General features: G+C 36.8%; 1 protein-coding gene across 7 annotated transcripts in view; it reads right to left on the reverse strand.

The window, feature by feature from the left end:
• The window catches only part of TBCK (TBC1 domain containing kinase), a 115,599-nt gene that overhangs the window by 32,495 nt on the left and 56,308 nt on the right, over window positions 1-26,796 (reverse strand). For all 7 annotated transcript variants that reach the window (XM_072862540.1, XM_072862547.1, XM_072862543.1 and 4 more), the window contains 3 exons: window positions 19,440-19,476; window positions 17,872-18,033; window positions 1,906-2,081 (listed from right to left, as the gene is read on the reverse strand). In XM_072862540.1, the coding sequence (XP_072718641.1) occupies window positions 1,906-2,081; window positions 17,872-18,033; window positions 19,440-19,476 (375 nt within the window). The remainder of the gene's footprint in view (window positions 1-1,905; window positions 2,082-17,871; window positions 18,034-19,439; window positions 19,477-26,796) is intronic.

Here is a 26,796-nt window from a genome sequence, read left to right on the forward strand (position 1 = left end):
AGCCTAGTGACTGGCACTATAAACAAACAACTTCTGGTATGAAAATAAAATCACTATTGGGAAAAAAACACCCAAAAAATTTCTCAGGAAATGGAAGAATACTGAAAGAAACTTTGCTTGACCCAAAATAATGGATTTTTATCTCTGCTACAAAGATAAATCTTTGTTCTTTTTACCAGTTCCGTAGACCATTGCTGCTTTCTCCCATCTCCGACCTTGCTATTTCCAAGTCCCTTCACTTTTGCTTGGACACAGAAAGGCACAAGCACATCCTTAGGACTGAGGAGACTTGTCTTTTTACTCTCTTGTCATCATAACATTAAGAAAAGCTAGCACATACACAAAAACGTTTTCACTGTTAGCACTGTCAGGCATCGGACCAGGCTGCCAAGACAGACTGCATAATCTATTTCCTTGGAAGTTTTAATGACCTGACGGAACAAAGCCCTGGGCAACCCCATCTGAATTAAGTGTTGGGCCTGTTTTCTGCAGGAATTTGTACCAGATGACTTTCTAAGGTCCTATCTGAGTTATTCTATGAACGTGTAGTCCTTAGCTCCTTCAGAAAGTCTCTACATGTCTCTAGACCAGCACAGCAGTAGTTGTGTTGACTACAATTCCTGTATGACAACAACCAGTATTCTCCTGTCATTTAATTTTTCTTCCCAGTTGCCTTTCTACATCCACCTATTACTTCATAAATCCTGTAAGCTCTTTGGAGTTTCATGTTATTCTGCATTTGCATGTCTAGCACTTGGAGTCTTGGATTTGTGGCTAAGGCTTCCAGAAAATACAGCAATAGAAATAAAATCAAAACTAAAGAAAAAAACAAGAAAATGACTGAATATCAGACTCAGGTTTAAGGACTACTTAAAAAGTAAGATACACTTGAGTGGCAACACTCTTCTTAGTTTCTTAGTAGTTAGGAAAAACAGATGGAAAGACTAAAACCTAATGCAATTGACCAAATAGATATGGCAGGTCTATATATCCTTCCCCTATTATTGTAACGTACTCATGAATGAATTCTGATTGTAGGAGAACATGGAAGACAAAACACCAAAATAAAACTGTTTAATTTTTAAGAGACTGACTAGATTTATACTGCTGAGAGGAAGGAAAGGAATAATTTCAAATCACCATTCTTCAGGTGGTGTACTTGACAAGAGAAACGACTATCAGATTTTACTGGAGAGAGAAGGGAAAAATAGTTTTGCTAAACTGAGTATCTATTTAATGCAGATATACTCTTAGCCACTGGTTACTCTTTGCCAAGACAAACACAGGCAAAACTCACATACTACCTCTCAAAATAACTCGAGCCATACCTTTAACCTGACATGCCAAGATGGAAAAAGCAGCCAGAGCTGCCTGCGTCACTTTCCAGTTACCTATTTCTCACTGGCAAACTGTACTTTTAATATTTTTCTCCTAAGATATAGCCTGTTTGTAGTTCTGCCCGTGAATCATTGACATTGGTCTGTTGTGGTAACAAACACCACAGAACCGAAGGAGCAGGAGTTGGGAGAGGCAGAAATACGGCACAAGAAAAAAAATAATTTTATTGGCATGTACATCAAAGAAGCTGAAGTTCAAAGTAGTGAAGTTAAAAAGAACCAAAACCCAACAACCTTTCAGTTAATTCTCATTCACTGCATTAGATTGTTCATCAAAATTAATAATATGGCATAGGCTCCAACACTGTGCACTAGCTGACAAGCAATCAGAACATCTGATGAATGTGTCAAATCCCTGTGCTTGGAAGTAACAACATAAATTCCAGTAACTGAGGTTTGGTGGGTATTTTCTTCCCGTCTAAATTTTAAAGAGAAAAAAATAACACCTGGGGCAGGAGAAACATGCAATCTGAACAATTCTCCCCCCTCCAATTCCCAGGTCACTTACTAGGTCACTTTGAGGTGCTTCCTGGTAGTCTGCTGAAAAGCAGGACATTGAACTTCTTGTGCCGTTGCTCTCACTGGCTTGCCGTGGAGGCTGTGCATATTGCCTGTATGTAGCACTCTTCGGGGTCCAGCGAAACAGGTTGATTGACTCACGAACACAACGTTCAATATCAATCTCTGATCAGGGATTTAAAGAAAAAACAAGAAATGCAAGCGTGAAAAATCAGTAAAGCCAATTAACCTAGCTATGACATTGCTAAATATACATATATCCATCTACACCTCTGCCTCTCTCTCCCTCCCTTAAAGGGCACATAGCTTTCAAAAACATTTTCCTATTAAAAACAAACACTTAGAATTTTTTTATGAAAACCTAGCAAAGACATTTTAAGCATTAATTTTATCCCTAGTTATGTATGGAAATCTGTTTAAGAGAAGTGTAACAGAACTTTAACCAATGCAAATACAGGAATATAATTGAAGCCTAGTCACTGTAAGGCATCTTTATTAAATTTCTTTGCAAGTCAGACTATTGACTCTTAAATGTAAGTACATGCAGTATATCAACAGTACATTTCATCCAGTGTATGGACATCAGGATTTTTGGATCAACTGAGTGTCTTATTTGACAGTTAAATACTGCTAAAGCCAGACTGAAAGCTTTCAGTTGTTGAACTTTGTGTGGCCTGCCATTTTGAGAAAGCTACATGTTATCTGTTTGCTGGAAAACAGGAGTTCTTAACACTAATTTGTGCTTGATGGCAAACACAATGGATTTGTTTTAGAGTTGTTTTTTTTAAATACAGTTCAAAACCCAACCAGACATTCACAGTGAAACATTTTGGCTGAAGGAGTGAGGTGCCGTGTGTGACAAAATATTACTCAACTTGGGAGGAAAGCAGACACCCATCACATGGGAAGCATCCTAAAATAAGCTGTGGTCAAATAAAAATTACCGAAGCATAATGAAAAACACATGAAAATGAAAAAAAAAAAGTAAACCTATTACAAATATCATTTCTGCATCACTAAGCATCCGGCATGTATCTATTTTCTAACAAGATGCAACATAAAAACCATTTACTTTTTTATCACTATAAAAAGACTGGTTAGTTTTGCATCTCCTGTCTGCAGTCTCATGAAGAGAAAAATTATTCTAGCTTGCATTTTCAGACAAACCTAGTGTAGTGCATCAGACAACAACAGGTATATTAGCACTTCTTGTGTCTGTCCCAAGCATCTTGGATGATTCATTACAGCACTCAATTTAGAAGACTGAAACATCAGCTTCTATGAAGAAAATAGTGGCAATGTAGCCAAACTTTATCTGTATATCTCAAACAGATTTGGTGCATTGCCATTAATCAGGAAGTTACTCCAGAAACCTCAGTCATTAGCAGGGTGGTAAGCAAAATAAGCTGAAATTGAAGCTTGGGGCAGAATATTCCAGTTGGATGAGATTATTTACTTTGTTTAAAATCTGAATGAATGATGTGATCTGTTAATCTCCCATTCAAAAAGCTGTCCATTTTCAGGTAGGATACAACCTGCAGCATATGCTTTAATTCCATTGAAGACAACATGCTTATGTGCTATCTTAGGTCTGAAATTCTGAAAAATCGGGGACTAAAGCTGTGGTTTACCTAATTTTAATTCTAGCTCTAAACCTTTCTGTGGATGTGAAAGTAAATCACAATTTTCCTTAACCATGTCAGGTTCCCTAGCTACTTGGGATAATACTTGCCAGAGATAAATGGACAATGTGGTATCTCAACAGTAAATAACAATTTTTCATTCTGTGATGAAAACATATTAGATTTTTCATTTTGAATATACTGTAATGGAAGGTTGTTTTTTAGTATCATTTCCAAGGAAAATCCACACAACTGGAGAATTTTACACAATTTCTAAATTATGGTAAAGACAGCAGATGCCTTTCACTGGTTATTATTCCCAGAGCTCAGAATACACTCTGAAGTATGGTCATTATAGTTGCACTTTGTCTAAATTTCTTAAGAGTAATTTTATTTACAAAAATTTGAGAATTTCAGTTCAAGACTGTAGTACATTTATGGTTTCTGTTTTTTTCTGTAAAGAGACTGCTATAACTGTGAGTTATAGGCCTGTCTCCTGAGATTCTTAGCTAAGGAAATGTTAGCAGTACTTTTGTAATAAGTGAGATGAAAGCAGAATTTAGCCAGTAAAAAAAAAACAAAAAACCAACAACCAAAAAACAAACAACAAACCACCAAACCCACCTGAACAACAATAATTAATAGCATGAGAAACATTCAGTTGTGAGAGGGCATAATAGCTTACAAATATCTGAAATTGAAAACAGAGAACTGGGGGATGGAATAGGAATGCTATGTGCAGTAGAAAGTTATGAAAAAGCTAAAAGCAGAAATTGAGATTGACAGTTAAGCATTGAGACAGGCTATCAAAATATTTTTCCTAGAAACAAGCTCTGCAATTCCAAAAGGAATCCATTTAGAGAATTGGAAAATGCAGCAATGGGTTTCCCTAAAAACAATAACCAGTTCTCACACATCAGAGCGTAAGTAAAAAATTTAGGAGTCTGTTGTTCCATCATTCTTGGCTGTTTGTTTTCTCATTTCTAAGCAGCATTTCAGAAGGACAGCGGCCATGCCTGAAAATAAAATTCCATGGAACAAGATGGAATTTTAAATGGTTTGGGAGGGAGGCCATCAAAAGTCTAACACCAATTTACAGTCTGCTGATTAATTGATCTGCTTCCGAGTAATGCAAAACAAAAATATAACAAGGAGATCATGGTTTCCATAAATAATAATAATAATAAAATATATGTGTGCACATAGGCACATGTATGCTTATATATGGGAACGGTCAACATTTATCACCCACAAGGCAGACAAGACTATTGATGTGAGAGAATTTACTCGCATTCTTTTTTTAAAAACAATTAGTTTCAGGATACTGGAGTTTAAGATGACATTAAATGGGTGTAAATATTTACAGAATATTTATTAGTAACATTGCATGAACAAGCTTCACACTTGAGTAACCTTCAAGCCTGTCTTCACCCTTTGTTTGAAACTTCAGTTTAAGAAAAATCACTTCCCGTCAGTAACTAAAACGCAATGCAATCTTTTGCAGCCTTGCTGGATAAGATCTTTTCTCCTCCTTTTGGCTAATAAGTAAAGGTCTGCTGTGCTACTTCAATTCTGATTTCTTCCCATGCCCTTTCAAATATATGACAAATGAGTCAGTCTCCGATTAAATGTCCACCTTCTGTTATTGCACCAAGACTTTGTGTTCACACAGTATTAATCCTGCTTATACTCTTCCTGCTCTCAAGTAACTGTGTTACAAGCCAGAAAACATTAAAGCTATACAGTATTAAAAACATACTGTTGGTATATCGGAACTGTAAATATATCAAGCCAGCACCTAGATTCTTGAGCAGGACTATGAACAAACGAAGAGAGTACCTCACCAGGATGCCAGACTACTTGTCACATGCAAACAACTTAGAAGAACATCCTTCTGAGAGCATGCTCTGCACAAATCTCAAGGCGTCAGCAAGAAGCAAACAAGAAACATTTAGAAAGGACAGGGAGGGACTGCTCACTCATGTACATATAACATCTCTATGCTCTCCAAGGTCCCAACATTGGGGTGTTTTGTAGTTTAAAAAGCACGTGCCTTCTGTTTATATTCGTACAAATTATTTTGCTGGAAAATCTGTAACAAAAACATGCTGACATAACATGCTGTCATTAACTGTGAAGTGTGCACTGAAAAAATTTAAACCTAACTTTAAACATAATATAAATACTATAAAAATAAGGTCTCATTTCAAAATTTAGTATGTCTTCAAGCAGCCTGGTTTTCAAAAAGTGCAGAGCATCTGCATTTCAAAAAGTCAAAGTTGGCACCCAAGTACCTAGGAATTAAAAATCACAAGTTTCATTTTAAAACATTGAGTTTAGGGGTTCTGGCTTAACCGAGCTCAAGTATTTCACAGTCAAGCAGCAATCAAGCCTTACAGGAAACAATTCCACAGCACCAGCTAATTATTCCATTACTTGGCATCAAGAGACTTCTGAGATTTCTAAATATGTGAATAACATGGGAATCGAAAAAGGTGGGGGTGGAGAAGTAAACAAAAAGTAATCTAACAGTAATATCCTGGTTTTGCCATGACCCCAACCCAATATTAAGCCTACTGAAATATTTTGCTCCTTTTCTGAACTAAACTTCCTGGTTGCTCTAAGATGTTATTCATTTTGCTCTGTTCTTGCTAAATTATTGCTCCCTACCAAGCTGCTGCCTCCCTCTGTCAACAGCCTCAACTGAAAAGGATGGCTTAGCCTGACATAGCTGCTTTTTAAGTTATGTATATTTAGTATCTATTATCATAGACACAGGAGAGTAGACTGCACTTGAAACGAATGTTAAAAAGAAAGCATCAGTTTAAAGGCAATACACCTGTGACAAAAGCACATAGAATTTTTTATTTTTACAGCAAAACCGGACGTGCATACGTTGTTCACAGCAAGTGAAAGAAAGTAATAGAGAAAAACATAACACGAACGGTTCTTTCTTAATGAAAATGTACACAGACCAAGTCTTTGTGTGCAGTTAATCAATTCCAGAGCCCTTTCCTTGGGTAACAGGACACCAGTTAAGAAATTTGGCCAAAATAAACTGCTTCTGCATTTTGGAAACAGCCCAGAATTATGGGCTTGGTTTGACCTCTCCATCACAAATAGTTTATTACTACTCTGCCAGGCAACAACAGCTTTCACCACACAGCCATATAAATAGGCCAAAACCCCTCTGTGCTATAAAAGCAGGGAAGCTGAAGAGGTCAGTCAGTTCGATCTCATGATTTCTGCTCTCAGAAGAAATAGAGGTGAAAGGCCATAAACCTTTTCTTTTCTGACGACATACAAAAAGATACACTAAGCCTAGATATTTAAAAGGACAAATCTAGGAAGAGAAGTGGCATTTCTAACCAACATCTCTGTATCTATTACTGCTAGAAGGTTTCTATAAATGAAAAGGTCAATGCAAAATTATTCTTTTCATATAATTTATTTCATACACTACAGGACAGTTGTGTTATTTCATTGTTTTGTGGATAGTAATTTGCTCTTACTTACACACATCAGCATCTTGGGACAAAATTTCAAAGGCAACATAAATAGCAGTCATTAATTTTAAAACTCTTCAGCTAATAAGATATAAGTCTTTGTTCTTCCTTCTACATGGATGCAAGTTGTGCATCTTTCAAGAGCTGCGGGGAGGACAAGTGCTGTCAATCAAGGAGTCATATTTTTTTATGTAATACAGCAGGTGTACAGAAGTTGCACTCAGCTATGTGTTGCACTCAACATTTTTGAGTGTGCAACTCAAAAATGATTGGATACAGAAACAAAGGAACAAACTATAGTACTATGCCTTCAGACAGATTGTATGTTGCACAGCTGTAATAAGGATCAATAATTTCAATGCTGCATTGACAGGCTACCTTGTCTGAGAGCACATTAGTCTACAATTCTTTCGGTATCTCGGGAAAAAAAAAATTGTCTAGACAGTTCTCCACAGTCAATATTGTTTGCTATCTCTGGGCGATATTGCTGTTTTCAGTGTACATACGATAGTCATCTTGTTGGAAAGGAAAGACAACCATTTAAACTACTCTTGAGCCTGAACACTCATAAGCAGCAGTTAGCGTATCAAAAATGAAATAGTCCAGGCCCTTGCTTGGTGAAAGCACATCAACCACCTGCATCAGCATTTAGAAACACTGGGAAAAGAAGGACTTTTGTTTTTATGTAATGAAATCACATGCAGTGTCCAAAGAGCAGAAAAAGAACTTGTTGGTCTCTTGCCTTCATCCATAAAGGAGATGCTCGAGGACTGAGAAATTCGGAATGTATCCAGGTAAAGTGTTCTGTAGCAGAAGGTGATGTGAAGATAATAATTCAAGTAGAAATGACGTATCTATGTGAGATACTGACAGTTCTGCCAAGACCAACAGCAGGTATGTTTGCAGCCTATGTATAAACAAGAGAAGCTGAGAGGAGAGTTATGGAAAGTACAACTATTACAGTGCCTGCAGTTATGCAGTCGTCTGGACCAGTTCATACAACACTTACCAAAGTAGTGAGCAATAGAGAGCAGCAGCAGTAAACACCGAGTTATTCCCTGAGACATTAGACTGCATAAAGGACAAACATGAATTCTTTTCTTACTTGTGATTGTAAAAATTGCTCTGACTCAGCAGTTTAGTGAAAAGGTTTCATAAAGAATGCCTTCCAGCATGGAAACGTGATGCTGTCCTGCACTGATAAAGATGAGCAGGGAAGACAGAGAATGATGAATGACTGTACAAAGAGTAAAGGTTTACTGTAAGTGAACCACCAAATGCCACATGCTATGTCTTACTGAGAAAGAAGACCGCCATAGATTACATGAAGACTGTAATGTCAGCTAAGCTCCGACAGGAAAGTGTGCTTTAAATAGTTTTATGAGGTGTGCCACGGCTGTTTAACAACAGGCTTTTCTACAAACTAACAAAATGTTGAAGACATCTGGTCCCGCCCTAACATCGGATTAGGATACTGGCCAACAACAGGACATGAATTCACACTGTATAATGGAAATAGTCAGATGGAGGCTGCTACGCAAAACCTGACAGATACACAAGAATAAGGGGAAATAAAGCAGATCAGCAGAAGAATGAACATTATTTCACAGATAGATGCTAACCATCTGCAGAAGATGCACAAAAGGGCAGGTTTACAAAACTGCAGGAATCAGCTTAGAGGAGAAACTTGTTAGAAATACACGGAGATGAGAAACTTGTGCCACCAACACAAGTCCAAATTTTGAAGGAAAAACATTGTTTTGGCTTTTCTGTGTTATATGGTTTGTTTAAAATCTTTCTAAAACTAACTCAACACAACAGCCATTTAGCACTCTCAAATACTAGTGAAACTTACCTCCTTTATCCTAAATCTGTGTTTCACAGAAGTAATATGCAAATACTGAAGCTCAGTATGCATTAGTAAAGATCATGTCATCTGAGTTTCTAGCTGGGTGGTAGATACGAGCCACTTCAGCTGTTTCCCAGACATAACAGTTATAAAATTGTAAAAAACTCTACAATCAGAAACTCTGACCAGACCAAATGCTTATAAAACTGATCAATCTTTAAAGAGCCATAAGTAGAAGACCTTTGTATTAGCATAGCTCTCCTTTTGTTAGTCTTCAGGATATTTTTAAGGAAATAATATGAAGTAACTTAAAATTTCTGGTTTTGAAATAAGACAAAAGTTCAAGTAACCTTGAAAAGGAGTACCTGTTGCCATGAGAAAAGGATCAAAGCCTCTAATTTGACCCATTGGTTCCTAGACCAATAATGGAAAAAACATTGGGTAAAGATTAATACAGATATGATATCTAGGTCTGCCTAAGAGTATCCTGAACCATCTAACACCCACAAACTACCACAGAGCAAGAAACATATTATTCAAGACTGAAATGTTATTAATTTCTCACAAATACTGCAACTGTAAACAAGAATGATAATAACCATCTTGCTTACGTACCCATGCTTAAAACTGCTTTCATTTCTAAAAAAAATGCTCTTGTCATTTGGCACTACAGTAGATAACTTACTGAGATGCAAAACTTTCAGTGTTTACCATTAGTCAAGTCTATGTTAGTGTTTCACAGTGCAAAACCAGTAGCTTTAAGTATCTAACATCAGGCCAACCTTGTCAATATGCATTTGTAAATATTTAAAGTTTGCTGCATAATTAACCTACTCGGAAGTCAAGGGAAAAAGTTCCCCTATTCTGTGAAAAAGCTTTCTAACACCCCCTATTTGAATTTACAGATGAAAGTATTTAAGAAGTACATCCCTAAATATCACATTTTTATAACAAAAAACCAAAAAATACCATCTTTAAGACATTTTAAAGTTTTTGTGATTTCAGGATTACATTCCCAGCAGACAATTTCTGGTTTATACTCTATCAGCATACATGATTGCTGAATTTGTTTCCTTACAACTATGCTATGCTGGTGAGTAAATAAAAGAAAAAAGTGGTTTGGTTGGGTTTTTTTTTTAAGCATAAGGATTGAAGAACCATCAAGAGACTGCCTAGCTCCTTGCCTTGCTCTGAAGCCAAATGATATGTGACTAGCCTATCCCCTACAGATGCGTGTCTAGACTTTTTAAACTTTTGCAGTGACAAAGGTTTCACCTGACACACCCCTGATGAGTACTTAGCCCATTTATCACCATTTTCAGAATACAGACAACATTCTTCACATACAATGCGAGCTTTTCCCAGTTGGGATACCTGTCCTTCCTGAAAAAGTTTTGCCCTTCAATGCTAACAATCCACTCCTGAACTTTATTCCGAGCTTGCAATATCCAAGTCTTACCCTTAGGTATGAACCCTGCTCTAGTTCTGCATGTTTAGTTTTGGTCTTTCTGTTGATTTCTGCTAAACTCCAGGCTCTTAGTATATTAAGAACAAAGAAGTTTGGATAGACAGAATCAAATGCCTCACGGAGATTTATAAAGGCAAGAGTTTAAGTTCTTTGAATATGGGAAAGTAGACCAAAGGGAACTGACAGCTATCCCAAAGTATGAGAACGCTGAGAATTCATTTAAACAGACCTTGTTTCTCAGTTCGGCAGAAAGATGTTTCTAGCTCTCAGCCTACATTGCCATTCCAATTCTGTATTTAAGTAGTCATATGTATCTCTATTAACAACACTGGATATACACACCCCCAAGATATACCTACAATCAGAGATGTGCTGCTAATGTACATTTTAATCAAGAAATTTTGACACTGCAGTATTTGTGCAGCCGATTTTAAAATCCTCCTCAATTAACAATTAGAGAACTAAAGATTATTGGCAAGACCATTTATACCTGTACAGGCAAACACACACATTCATCATAACAACAAAGATATAGACATATATCCTATTAGGCATCTTGCTCTGTGTCCTGGTTTTGGCTGGGATAGAGTTAATTTTCTTCCTAGCAGCTGGTATAGTGCTGTGTTTTGGATTTTAGTATGAGAATAATATTGATAACACGCTGATGTTTTGGCTGTGCTAAGCGGTGTTTACACTGGTCAAGGGCTTTTCAGCTTCCCATGCTCTGCCAGGTGCACAAGAAGCTGGGAGGGGGCACAGCCAGGATAGTTGATCCAAACTGGCCAAAGGGCTATTCCATACCACAGGACATCATGCTTGGTATACAAACTAGGGAGGAGCTGGCCGGGAGGCAGCAATCGCTGCTTGGGGACTGGCTGGGCATCGGTCAGTGGGTGGTGAGCGGTTGTATCACTGCTTTTTTTCCCCTTGGGTTTTGTTCTTTTCTCACTCTCTTGTTGTTTTCCTTCTCATTACAATTTATTATTATTATTTTTTGTTCCAATTATTAAACCGTTCTTATCTCAACCCACGAGTTTTCTTACTTTTGCTCTTCCGATTCTCTCCCCCATCCCACTTGGGGGGAAGGGAGAGCAAGTGGCTGTGTGGTACTTAATTGCCAACTGGAGCTAAACCACAACACACTGTCAGCAACATTTTCCATAATTGTAAAAGGAAAAAAAAAAATCTACTGCACACTCTTGCTTTCTAAGCACTAGTCTAATCCTGAACCAGTTATGCTCATAATTTTAATGAAACCCAAAAAAAAAAAAAAAGAGGGAAATGTTTTCCCAAGACACCTTTGTAAAGAGAGAAAAAAAATAATTTGCCACATTTAGAAGCAAAGCTCAGATAGGAGTGGCCTGAATTTTGTCTTTCCATGCCTAAAAATGCTAGTATGTTTGACAGTCTACCTTCATGTACTTTGATTTTATTCCAGGGTAAAGGTGTACAAAATCCTACATGACTAACAGGTGGATTATTCTATTCTCTGAAGTTCCCTTTTGCTATGAAGAGTACATACAGGTTCTATCGCGAAACAGAAGGCATAAGCTGCACCTCAGACTGATTTTAAGACATGCACTAGGAAAGTTCTACTGATGAACTCACTCTTCACTCTTTTTATGAAATACTATCTCTTGAGACAGACAGTCCTTTGCTAAAGGATATTTGATTTTCTTCTGCCAGTGACAACTATGGACTAGCAAGAACACCAATATGAATAAAATAAAGGATTTTGGTATTTTTTTCCTCAGCGTGTCACTCACCGTAGCATTGCTCTTTAGTGTCAAGAAGGTAGAATCTATAGATAGAACTGCATTTTGTTCATGCCACTACAAGTGGAAAATGTGAATAATTAAAAAATTCACAGCTTCAGGTAAAATGACATCAATCTTACAGAGTTTGACACTACCGAACAGCCTTGGTGAGCAGGTGTACCCTAACAAATTACTATGCTTCTGCACCAAAGCCAGCTCCTAACCCACAGTTAGCTGTAAGCCATTAAAAAAAGCAGCAAAACAATCAAAAAACCACTTACTAGCAGCTTGCACAGTTTCTGCTTCATAAATGCCATTATTTAGTAACAATAATCTTCAGGAATTGCATTATAAAATACACCTGCCACCTGCATCTAAAAAAGCCATCTAACATAGCAAAGATGAAGAATATATTCAGAAAAAGATGTTTCCATAAATGTCAGTCGGACCTACATCTTTCAAGACAAGAAAACTAGACACGCTATTTCCTTTTCGCTTCTGATGTCTTTCGATATTTCCAATCCGATTTTTTTATGTTATAGTTATAGCAGCATTATCATGTGCATCATGTGACAGAGACCAAATTGCTGTTTTTCTTCAGATACACTGAAATTTGAAAAAGCAGTCCAGCTTCACTAACTCCATGGTAAATCACTTTGCAGTGTCATCTTCCATGGGGGACAACAGTTTTGAACCTGGGCAAGCTACAACAAAGCCACGTGTCAAAATTTCATAGCTGAAGTGATGAGAAAAGTTTCCTTTTAAAAGAGCTATTACGATGTCTATTCCTCAGAGCCTTAATCTAAGCAATAGGACATTTTCAAAACTGTATAATAAAAAGTCAAACCCTAATCAAAACAATTATTACCTTTGTTTTTCTACTGCAAACTGGCCTACAGAATACTCCACTGTATCTCTTTCAGTCTCTTTAAAGTTGGTGTTTTGATCTCAGAGTTTACATTTTTATTTGAGAAGTGGTGAAACAAATGGGAACAGACACCACTCAAAGTCAGCGTGGGCTTGGCGGCCAACTGCCACTTCTTCCTCCTACCAAAACTTAATTAACTAAATGCAGAACCACCAGGAATTCTGGCACGATAAAAGTGTATGAATCACAGATGTGGGCATACAAAGGATTTTCAGGAATAAAAACAACAGAAAGTAAAATAGTAGCTACCTCGGGTTGAATACATATCTAAAGCAGAGTTCTCTGATGTGCATCTAATTCTGCTGCTGTCAGCAGAAACACATCATTCAAAACTGCACCATACAACCTTAGTGTAGAATTTCCACTATTTTTTTAATTTTTAGTCCATTTCTGAGCTGGATGTAATTCTTCTAAGCATTTATATGGCTGTCGCCACCATGGGATTCAGCATTTTGGCACATCACTATAATGGCAACAGATATAATTGTTTCTCCCACATTAGAGAAATTCTGTTCCTTGGAGAATCGTTTTTGTGGTTTGGTGATAGCTACATCTTTGACTACATGTTGCATCTTAAAGCTACGTGTCTGTGCCTCACAAAGTAGAATCCTCTACATTTTCCACTTTAATGGTTTTACTGTAGCTCCTCATTGCACTGGATTGCTTTTCCACAGACAGTCTTTCTGGACTTCCTATCTGAGGCTCTTCCTTTGGAAGCATTGACTAGCCTGGGGTCAGCAAAAAGACACCTTCCTAAGGTGCACAGCATTAAAAGAACGAACCTTCTCTCGCTCCAAAATTACAGAAGGTGAGGTTATTGTATCAACTAACCTACAAGGCTTCTTTGAAAGTATGCTTTATCTCACGTCTAGGATTGGTGTTTACCTATTCTTTAACAGCACCTGTCCCCATCTTTTGGTAGTTGTCCTATCCCTTCTCAAGGCCATAATTCATCTCACTATGTCAGTGATTATATTGGCATGGACCTCTGGAGGAAGATCTGTTTGCCTGGCCCTATATGGCACCCATTCCAGGTGGGAGTGAATTGGTCTACAGGATCCTTCAACTGTTTGCAAAGAGCTGTACATATCTGGATGCTTCCTTCTTGGGTCTTTCCTAACAAAAGGTGCTGGTGACTTTGTACTACTTATACAGTGGGTAATGAACTTAGTAATCAAGTCATGCTACAATAATCATAATTTTTTAGTAGCATAATATATATTATCACACAAACTTATGGCAAGATGTTAAAGACTAAGCTGTAAGTAAAACTGAAAGTTTTAAAGTAAAGTTACTTATACAGTTGGCCCTCAGTGCATGAAAGAGCCTTCTGGGTTGCAAATTTGCTGATACATAAGGTGCAGACATACTCAAACTGGCTTAGTACAAGCCAGTACTGGTCCGAAAGCAGAGTCCTGCCTCTGTTGTTGGTACCTCAGGAATCACATAATAGTAATGCCACCCTTAGTATCCTCACTTTCCTGCCACATTCACCTGCTACGTATCAGACAGACTAAAGGAAAAACACCGGTAATGCATACTGCATTTGCTCTCTCTGCATCACCCGAACAGGATGAAATTTACTAAATCTCAAAACTACACATAAAGAATTAGCAATGACTCCAGGGTTGGTTTTGTTTGTCTGTCTCAAATACTGCCTCCTAAATCTTCTCTGGTACTTATATTGTTTGAATAAAGTTTATACTTAACAGAGCTCCTTAGACACAAGGAAAAAAAACCCCCACATTTGAAAGAACCAGTGAAAGAATTAAAAAAATGCCACCTTGGGGTAGTAATTTTCTAAACAATCTAATTCTATTTAAGTTTTAGCAGTTGCTTATATGTCCCCTTTATACAGCCCCATGAGGAATGAACTAGGACATTTGTTGCTACAGCAAAGGGGTTTTCCAGTATTTTTAATGAACCAATTATTTAGTCAAATACTTCAAATAGATTTCCTAATATGCTAGAATATTGTTAAAACTACATAAAAATAAATTAAAATTTCCAATAGAGCTCCCAAAACCAGCAAGTAATGCCCAATTTTATTGGGTTTCTAGGTAAAAAATGGCCAAAGCTTTGAGACGAGCATTGGAAAGGGTTTTCAGAATCAAGTAATCAATGATGGCACTGTGCCCCTTCTTTTTCCTCACATCATTAACTTTTTTAGACAGTAGTTGAAACTGTGTTATATGCAGTGAACTGGAAATAAAGCAGTGTTTGTTTGTTTTGTTTTTTAACTTTAAATATACATTTTTAGAAACAGCTACTGTAAAAGCAAGAAATCTTAAAAAAGTGTTCCACAAAGTGGCAAGATTGCAGTAAAATAGCTTTATCAGTCTGAAAAGCAACTCGCTTCCACTGGCAGCCTGAGATAAGCCATTCCAGTGCACAGAAAGCTTAAAAACCACAGGAGTTTCAGACTGTTGAGCAACAACTGATTTTAGATTGAAATTATTGCAGATGTTTTGAACAACATAATCTCTTCTTCAGGGTGACCCAGTTTCAGGTGAAGGTTGTTTGTAAATTACTTTCAGAAAATTCTCAAGCACAACACACAATTTACTTTAACCAAAATAACAGAAGTCCTGTTTGGAAGACGCAGGTGACAAAAAGCATAAGCAGTTAATACTTCTTAATCAGAAATAAGACTCAGGTCAGAAAGAGAAGGCACAAGGCTATAATAATCATATGTACAAAGAAGTTACTGATTACAGAAGTCTCGGCTAGACCAATAACATTTGACTTTTAAGTCACACTAGGATCGTCTTCCATCCTCATTCTTTTTTCCCTTAGTAGTCAGTTTATGATATGCTTTGGATTAATCTCACAATATTCAACTGTGCCACTGTTGACATCCAAAATATTGCAGACATCACCAACATAAAAAAAAAAAAAAAGGTAAATCTTTTCAGAAACACCATTCTACCAAAACATTTCCTACCAGAGTATCAGCAAAGTTGTCATAAACTATAATCAGCAGAAAGCATGTACATTATAACACTACAGATTTTAGTGATTTAATTTTATTATATAAACAGACGTGTATTATGAGAACTAATGTGTTCTTGCACATGACCTCAGCACAAAGTACTTCAACTGTCAGTAAATCAGCTGGTTCAAGACAAATTGGAATACATAATTTAGAACCACTCAGGGGAAAAAAATAGGGAGAAATGACCTTAGGCAAGAAAATAAGTTAAATATTAATGAATCTATATTTAACTAAGACATACAGCTAATAGATGAGGGAGGAGGGAAGGGGGAGACACACAATCTTTTAGTTTAGCACTCACCTTTCAGACCATCTGAAGATATCCAGTTAAATTTAATAAGGGCATTTGAAATGACTAAGCATATAGACTGAAAATGAAAAAATCCACACCATAAGGAATGGCCTAATTAAATTTCTTATAAATTGAAAAATACAGTAGCAATTGCATAGTATATACTAAACTGAAAGGCAGCAGAAAAGCAAAATTTTCAAATCCAGACACATGTTCAAGGGCATACAGTGAGAGACAGAATTTGTGACAATAATATTTACAGAAATCACAGAGCTTCATCTGTGAGGACTCACTGAACTTCTGAGAGACTGATTTATGCAACTATGAACTTAGCCTCAGCCTGCTTGCTGCCACATCCTAGACTACTGCTAACTTCTGTAAACTCTGCAGTTGTGGAGACCGCCACACTTAACAAGAGCTTTTAAACTTAAATGCTCTTCCAAACTTGATTATCTCAGTTTCTTCTGAAAAGGAATGACTTCTGTTTAAATGAATTATGAATTACTGAATTGCACACATGGTGTTCGAACAGAGCCCACTAAATCTATAATTAGCCAAGGAATTAGCCAAAAGTTAAAGTTATCTTAAGAAAGGCCACACAATTAAAACAGTGTCACCTCTTAACCAAGACCTATATTATGTTAGTAAGATCTTGGGTTGGAGAGAGGGAATTAATACAAGAACATAAGTATGTTCTGGGTGCAGTAGCCTTCCAGTTCATGTGTTATGTAAATATTAGTCCATCACAAATGGAAACACATCTTTCAGTTAACAGGGCTTACTCAGTTCAAATGATTTCTACTGTCTCACTAGAAACTTGCTCAGAAATAAGACTCAAACTTCATGGTTAACTGCAATTTTATTATTTTTTTTTTTAAAAGATGCAACACTTGCTTGTATGGATAGGTCAACCACCTCCCACTGAACAAGATGACAGAACTTCTGCACAAAGATCATGCAGCCTCTGATCTGATTTTGAGGGTTCTTTTGAAAGCCTTACATTTCAAATGGAAACTGATTTAACACAGAGCAATTCCCATAGCTTCTATACTGCGTTCCCTAATCGTTTTACATTAATTGCTTCCATAGCAAAAGTTTAATTATTTTGAAAGGAAAACAGGCTGGTACCAGCATCAAAGTGGAAAAGCACTGTTCAGAACAGCACTAAATTATTTTCACTAAGAATTCCCTACCAACTGGATTGTTTCTATACGTGGCATGTCTAAAAACAGTAGCTTACGAATTAGTTACAATCATTCTAAATTTCGTAAGAAAGTACTCCAACCTTCACCTGAAAATAATAACAAGCTCACTCAATTCTTGCTGATGACAGCAAAAAGACTTCATCAAGACTTCATCTACTAAGTTCATCAAGCTCTAGTTAAGACCTACAGACTCTGACAGCGAGTTTGCCTAAATCTACCATAATTTCAAAACACATGTAAGATTTGTAATATATATTCATGTGCAAGCACGTACTTTCTTCAGCAACACACTGGGAATTCAGAGGAAGAGAGAAGAAATAGTTTTTCCTGTACCTGGCAAGTCTGAAAAAAGGAGAATGCATTCATTGAATCCATTAGCCAGAAGACGATCCCTCAGTTGTTGAAGTATTGCAACTCCGATACAGAACGGGAAGGAGGAATTTCCAAGCAGTAACGTATCCCACAAGTGAAAAATTTTGTGCAAAGGAAAGACATCTGCATGATGAACAAGCACAATAAAAAAAACTATAAGCATATAAGTTGATAAAAACATATACACACATGCACACTCTTAAGGAGTTGCCTATATACTTTTTTCCTCTCCCACCTTAGGGTTATTTCTTTTTATGCAGGAGCAGAAAGGACTCAACCTGTTTAGAAAGAGGTTTGTCTTCATATGCAGTTTGATTATTCTGGGAATCATCAGTGTCTTCTTTCATTATTAAATACTTAGAAATGTGCAAGTTTTCAGACTTCAAACACATGAAATTAGGCAATTTATTTTTCTTTTGGTACGGTGCAATTATGCATTAGGACATGCATATCAGTTTTTCCAATAGTACAAAGACATTAATAAGTTAGTCAATAAGCTCAACTACTTAAAATTAGACAAGAAAATTAGTAGAATAGACCAAAAATTGGCAGAATAAAGGAAAGACAAGAAGAAAGGCATGTTAAAAATAGCAACATTTTATATATAAAGCTGAAGGTGTCTCTCGTAAAATAAGCTATCCTTCAACTAAATGGTTCTAACATTTTATTGCAATTCATTGCCAAGGAAACCATCTCCTTGGTTTTCCAAAGGTGGTGATTCTCATGAAAGTTTTAGAAGAATGGACAACTGCAAGAACCAGTGGTTTACAGTCAAGATCTTTAGAAATTGCAATCAAGAATTTCACATTAAATTCTTTGATATTTCATCAGAGAAATAATCGATCAGGTCTTTTCATCCTGCCACTTTTTTTTTTTTTTTTTTTTAATTCAAAGGCTGCCAATGTTGACATAAAATGAAAAAAGTCAGAGAGACCTTTGAGGAAAGAAGATTTTGAATTGCTTTCTAAACTTGCTTTATTAACTTTGTCCTCTTTCATTAAAAGCTCACCAACTTATGAAGTTCTTTTTGTTCCTAACATCCATGCACAAATATCATAGTAAACTAGTGCTAGTAGAATAACAATGTGTCAAAAAGCAATAAAAAGAGCTTGTTTAGTTGGCCTTCAAAAACAAAGCTACTTTCTTTCTTACAATATCTGGCTGAGGGCAGGGGAAGGTGGTGAGGTTTGGTTTTGTTTTTCTTTTCAACTATTATCTTATTGTTTTCCAGTAGATAACAGCTTCCTTTGCGCACTCCTTAAGTACTGCATGTGTAAAATAATCCAGTTCAAATTTAGTATAATACTTTTTTTAAAAAAATGAAATGCTAATTAATGTTAAATCAGGGCAGAAAGCATGTGACAGGCACTGTTGGGAGTCAAATCACAACACATCCTTGCAAATGACAAGCGACCTACTAAATGATAGACACATCACATCAATTAGGAAGGCTTTAGCTGAAAAAGTGAGAAAAATTATGCTTAAGAAATACAAGAACATTTAATCAGAGAAAAAGAATGCATACTCACGTGTAAACATTGTAAGAAACCAAGGAATAGCATAAAGCTGCAAAAGGTGGTGGTGCGGGGGAAGAGAACAACAAAAAAATTTTATTAAGAGAAAGTTGCTTGTGACAACTGCCTATCACATTAAAAATTGCCTAGCTTGGCATGAATGTATTTAAAATGGGAAATAACTGCAGAGGCAGAACTACTTATCACGCAACTTTTAGCCCCTCAGAGAAGCTTTTTCCTCCCCCAGGTCCCCATTCTCATCTCTTTCAAATTACCGGTTGTGATACTGTATTGAAAACAACAACAAAACCAACCACCACCCTCAGCAGGCTTACGTTTGCAAAAAATAACCCCAAAGTCTTAAAGAACTCAAAAACCTGCTCTATTAAACCATCACAGTTCTCACCTTACACATATATACTGCTAAGTAAAAATTAGCAAAGGATGCCTGAACAAGCAAAAAACAACTTGATTCAATTTATCTTTTTGAGTATGGAAAAAAACCTGGTTCTATATAAATAATTAAAAGTGCAAATCACAATTTCCAATAGAAAAATTAACCATATCTACCTTTTTCTCCCATGCTGGTATCTATTAAAGTGTACGCTTGTCAGTGAAAGGCAATACGAATTATTTCATTCTCAAAAGCATAGTGTCATTTACTAACAACTTAAGCATTTATGTTGTTCTACTGTGACCTTTAAAGGCAGGCATCATCTGAAGAATTTGAGGCTGCTTCAGCACTTATACTACGAGACTAAGAACTTGTGCTGCTGCAATGGCTACAGAAAACCTTCAGTTTCTGCAAACTTTCATACTCATGACATCACATAGAGAAAATTCACTATGCATTAGAAGAGCTAAGCGTTTATAACACCTTAAGAGTTTCTCAATTTTCACTGAAGTATTTAGCGTGTGGAAGGCAACAGAATCTATTTTTATGAAACATCGAATTGCACAGAAAGTCCCCACGAATTAGGAATGCAAGAGCGAGATGGCCGTTGTTAAATTTTACTCAGTTGCATAGATCATGTGCTCTGTTTTCCACTTCTGAAGATTTACAGTTAGACATAAAGCTTAATATATTACATTTTAGCTCATAAAAAGTGCAAATTAGTCCTCCTATTAAGCTTTCTGTGGAAGTAAGCAAACGAGAAGCAGAAAGCATTATCGATATTATGTTAATAAATTACTACTTATTCCATAAACTCTTAACTGGGTTATGGCACTGATTAAATGATGCACACATTTGCTGAAAAGCTCTTTAGCACAGCGCGCTCAATTTTATTCCTACAACTTCATCTGAGCATCTGATAGTATCTGAACCACACTGTCCATAAAACTAAAAAAGCTGTGATGACCAGATTGTTCACCACTTTCAATATTCAGGAGGCTTTTATAAAGCTTGGCCTCCAACCTGCCAATTGATTTTAAGGGTTCAAAAACCAAAACAAATCCATTTCTATCACCATTTTCATCTTATAATACATTCACACTATTTCCCCAAGTATATCTTTGTCCTGCCTTCAATAGATGGCTCTCTACTGAATAGTAACATACCCTGTTCCCTGAAATATCCCCTACAGTCGTTGTGATCAGCTAATACCCGTTTACCTGCTTGCTTGTATGCAATATCTTGCTTTCCATGCAGTAGGAAAACAAGTATTCCTAATAGGCTGAGGCTCCTCTTTGCTTGGAGGTACATATTATGTGGCCGTCATTTTGAACTACATTACTTCCTTGGTATTTAAAAGCAATTATTTCCTCCTTTTTGTATATTTGATTAAAATGTTTTACCAAAGCAGATCCACACTTTCTCCTACTTTCACAAACACCTCTATTTTGTATGCATCTACATAGAAATATACAATAAAATACACAAAATTTGAAACATTAAACAGATTATTAAAAGGTAACCAGAAGGCAAAGCACCGCTTTGCTCTAAACCATCCTCACCAAACCTGTCAACAGTGACCTGAAAAGTAGGTCAAACTATTTAAGTAGAAGGTATCAGGCAAGTTCTTATTGAAGGGATTTTCCCCCCTGATTTTCATAAATATAATGTTCTAAGACAAGGAGATCTCTGTAAACCTGAAGAGGTTATGATTACTATTAATAAGCAAGCAAAGAAAAGCCACAACACTGGTGGTATTATTCCACCATGCAAGTCATATTGAAAAACACAGAAAAAAAGAACTGCACTGACTTGAAGTCCTCAAATAAATAGGCTACCAAATATTTATCATTAAACGACTGCCCTTTTAACATACTATTAGTAAATACTGCCCTCTAGCAAGCACTGCCTGGAACAGCATTCTGCCATGCTTCTGTACTAACAAGCTGCTGTTAAAGAGGTTTCCAACCCTTCACTAATGAACCCTGAAACATAATGGGGTTGTGTTTTTCATTGATGCTTACCTCTCTGTAGCTGGGAAGCATACCTAATCTTTAATCAAAATAGCGTTTGAACTGCTGGAACAGCCTGAGAATAAGTCACATTAAAGTAAGAGCCTGTAAAACCAATACTTCATTTTTTAGAGTAAGCTTGAGATCAGCAACACTGTAATTATCATTTTGCTTTACTAATAAAATACAAGCTCTTTTGTGCTTTTAAGTAAGGACTTGGACATTTCTTATGTATGAAGAACACAGCAGTCCCCTAACATCAGTTCCTGTTCAAAGAATCTGAATAAATCCACAGGTTTTTTTTAAGTTACAATTGAAATCTCTTGTCCTTAGACTTGGTTTCATTCTCCATCTTCCCATTATCCCTAGCTGAAGCTTCCTCTCCAATAGTGCTCTGCTATGATGAATTCTGCTCAGTACCTGACCTTGGAGATGCAGTTCATTGTTTTTCAATGGGGTGGAGACATTTACTTGCCCACAGTTAGGTGGGCATATTTTGAGAAGAATGCATCTCCCATTAGACATTCAAAGCTTTTAGAGATATTGGCTCAAATCTTGATGAAAGCCTTTTCCATGAGGATTTTGTTATTGCCTGTTATTACTGTCTGGATTGTTTTATTATTTGACTATTCCTCCAGAAGATGAGAGCTTTACACACTTGTGTCTACAAAAGATTGAAGTTTCAGTTGTAAAGACAATAGTTTTAAAGATATTTAGGCTCAAGGGATTTTGATTCTAAAGATATTTTAGAAGGAATAGCAAGGTGAAAATGAGTGTTAACGATTGTTGGTGGGGATGGTAGGGAGTATTAAAAGGCATACACAATCTTCTTGCTCTGTGAAAAGTCTTTAAGAATAAAGTATCTGTCCTGTATGATCCAGGTGCACCTTATGAACACCATAAAGGCAGCTACAGTGAAGCTATGCACCTGGTTGCAGGATAATGAAATAGAATTATTTAAAATTGAAGGTATGAGTTTTCAAAACATCAAAAATGCAAACATTCTTCACACCTCCTTGTTCGTTATGCATGTATATAACACTTAAGTTTACCAAAAACCTCTAAGAAAATGAAAAGATCTCTAAGAAAGTTCACCCTCCACACCTCATAGAATTACAGAGCTGAGATCAAGGCTAAATACCTATGGTTTTAAAGACAATAAACACAATAGGAGTAATCATTATTCTTGCAATCTTTTATAGAAGAATTGTCACCTGACCATCTGTCATTCAATGCAGTGTGTTATTTTAAACTGGTAAACTGTCATGTCTTCACCATTATAAAAATAATTTATAGATGGATAACAAAAAAACCTATGCTATAGCATGTATTTCACACTATTTTCAGTGTTCAAGACATTTTATGTTGGAGCCTTTCCTTCTCAAAGCTGAAGTCACACTTACAGGAATACAGGAACTACCCACAGTCAACAGCAATGTAGGTAAGTATTCTACCTCCAACAGTGAGTAGCTCATTTGCTTCAGGAGAAGATGCTAAAAACCCTGCAATGGACAGTTGTGAGATAGTTTGTCTGCCATGCTAACTTGCTTTCTACACACTTTAGGCAGGCACTAGCTTAAATGACAACAGAAAGGATTCAGAAAAGGTATCATATATTTCTTTTCTTATTGAATTGTCCAGTAACAATCCCAGATATTGAAGATCTGTTAAGTAATCCAGTCTTTCTTTCTGAGCTTACTAAACTAAAAGACCATTTGACATAGCTACACAGAAAGGTATGACCCCCAGCTAAAAGGAATCCTATTGACCCTTCGGGGACCCCCCCCTTCCTCCCTGGTCATCCTCACCAAGTAGACTGAACCCTGGCCTTGGCCCCCCATCACGGCGATGCCACTCAACAAACATCCAAAATGAGTCACCTATTAGTGGAGGGAGAACGACCCCCCTTCCCACACAGACCTGCCCCCCCCCCGCCCCCAAACACCAAAACTTCAAGGTCCTGCTTGCTTTCTTAAAAGTACTTTAAAGGATAATTTGTTTGTATTTTTAATTTACATTTTATATTTTTGTACATATTGTTAGGACGTCCACCATTTTTAAGTGATCTTGGATTGACCAAAAGGGGGGCTTTGATGTTTGTATCTCTCGTTACCCATCTCTGACTTTACTTGTGCTGTGACCAGGCCCAAATCATTATCTCAAAGGAGAATAAAACAAAACCTTGTAAAAAATTTAAACAAACAAATGACAAAAATGCAAAAAAAAAATTTACAATCTTATTCTGAGCTTTCCAGTACCTTTTTTGTGTATGTACTTTAGCTGTACCATAGATCATGGTTTGTATGAGGTGGCAAGGCCGAAGATAAAAAGGATTTTTTTTTTTTTCTGTCTATGAAGTTACTGGGTTTTTTTTCTTTTTTTTTTGCCTGTTTGATGTACGTGTGAAAATGTTATCCAACAATAAACCAGAATTTTATCTTGCTGAGTTGTCCTAGCAAGGCTGCCTCCCAACTGCTGCTTTTTGTTTTAATTTTCATTTGTTAAGAAAAAAATTTTTTTGCTCTCTACAGCTTCCTGAGGAGGGGAAGTGGAGAGGGAGGTGCTGAGCTCTATTCCCTGATATCCAGTGATAGGATGTGTGGGAATGGTTCAAAGCTGCGCCAGGGGAGGTTTAGAGTGGACATTAGGAAGCATTTCTTTACCGAGAGGGTGGTCAGAGACTGGGACAGGCTTCCTGGAGAGGTGGTCGATGCCCCAAGCCTGGGAGTGTTTAAGAGGCATTTGGACAATGCCCTTAACAACATGCTTTAACTTGGTCAGCCCTGACTTGGTCAGGCAGTTGGACTAGATGATCGTTGTAGGTCCCTTCCAACTGAAATAGCCTATTCTATAAAACCCTGACCTTGCACCTTCATGTTCTGTCTTTGAAATACATACACACATACATAGCTTCAAGCCTATATGGTGCCTACACAATTAATCATATATTTAAATGCTACAGAAAGATGCAGAAACGTTTTGATGACTGGGGATGCAAAGAGAATGCAGATTGAGCCCAATTTTTAATATTAGATTCTACCCACCCATATGCACCTACACAAACAAAACTTGAAGAATGATCACTTTCCTCACAAGATAAAAATACCAGCAAGAAACCTCTCCCCCAGATTCACCACTAGGTAATAGTGTAACAGAACAAACAGAGATAAAGTACTTCAATCGCAGGATTTTTAATTCTCAGTTAGATGAAGCCCTATTACCGACACCTCCGGCATATTGCCAAAAGCAAGCTAAGGTACCTACCTATGATAGCAGCTCCAGCACAATGATATTAAGTAACTGCAGCTAGACTTTGTCATCCCTGTTAATGGCCAGCTGACAACTGTGTCTAGCTTTCATAATTTGCAGCTGAAAGCTCTTTAGAATAATTTATGGCTATAGTTACCCTTTTAGTAATGTAGCACACTTGTTATTCTTCAGTTCAAAACGGTCTGCTGTTGATGTCAGAATTATTCAGTAAAATATAGAACGTGCTATAAAGCATTATATAGGGTGGGGGAGATTATAAACTCTGGGAGAGTGAGCAAAGAACCGTAAGATTCACCATATATATCCCTCTATTTACATGTAAATCACATAGCCTCAGCAATATACTTAATCCAGGAACCACATCAGCTAACAATATTCACAACTGTTCAAGCTTCAGCAGTGTTCAATATTCTGAGAGTTACATGATCCAAAGCAAATGGGAAGGGTGCCAGGAAACACAATCCTTCCTGCAGCAGAGCCTGTGTTTCAATGATGAAAGATTAATCAGGGTTTACTTTGATAGGATTAGTACTCAAGCACGAAACTCTGGTTCAGATCTCATTACTACAGTGCATATCCTTCACCTTGATGAATCCTGTGCTGTCTTGTTACAGGTACAAAAATAACTTCTCTCCTAATCTAAAAGGCAGAACAACTTTTATTTTTTTATATATATATATATTAAAAAAAGACAATTTAGAATGGACAACCTCTCTTCAGAGGTTAGTGTTAATTTTAGAACTAGCATTTGTATTCAATGCAAGGTTGTTTTTTTTTTTTTTTTTTAAAATATACCTCTGGTTTGTAATTATTTACTGCATTACCTAATCATCTCTAGACTGTAACTCTTAAGAGACAAGGCTCACATTTGACTATGTGCTGTCCAATGACTAGCACAACACAAAAACTAAAATATAACAAAACAGGTGATTTTAAACTATTCCATCTGACTTGCAGCTTGAAAGTTTTCAGTGGAGAATTATAACTGTATAAGCAGACACTAGGAGCTGCTGAAAGACCAGCTAACACTCAAGATGGGTTGCTACAGAGCTCTCATGTAGGTTAGTAGCAGAAACGGGGACCTGTAAGATGGTCAGGGAAATTACATATCTACCTCTTCAGTGGGAACTAGTATCCCGGACAAAATACACAGAGGAATTGCTTTGGTCTTCTACAGCCTTTAACAAATAAATATAAAGTGCATTTACATAGTGATGCTGCAAAATTGATTCTCCCTCAGGAACTTAAACGTTGCTGTTACCCATGCCCTTTATCCCCCCAGACATTTAGGCTTTCTACAGATGAATGTTCTTCCCTTCATCTTCCTCTCACTTGCCCTCTTCAGATGTGGGTCCTCAGCAATACATGTGGCCTTCTCAAACATTTCTGTTTATAATGCAATACACTAGCTTTCTCTTCTGCTCATTTTATGCCACAGTATCTTTTAAATTTGCATCATTTATAAACAACATTATTACATTAAAAACACCTCTACAAATGAAAGCATGTTTGCTTTTCCATTATAATCTCTGTAAAGAGTGATAATGAGTATCTGCCAGTCCCAAAGACACACAAATTCACCCAGGAATTGTGTACAACAAATGACTTTCAGAGGCTTGGCCTTGCTGCTTCAACTGAAAGCATTTCCTAATAAGCATAAGGCTTTTCTGATAAAATAAGCTTTATATTGCTTACA

Source organism: Ciconia boyciana, chromosome 5, assembly GCF_034638445.1.
Source record: "Ciconia boyciana chromosome 5, ASM3463844v1, whole genome shotgun sequence".
Lineage (NCBI taxonomy): Eukaryota > Metazoa > Chordata > Aves > Ciconiiformes > Ciconiidae > Ciconia > Ciconia boyciana.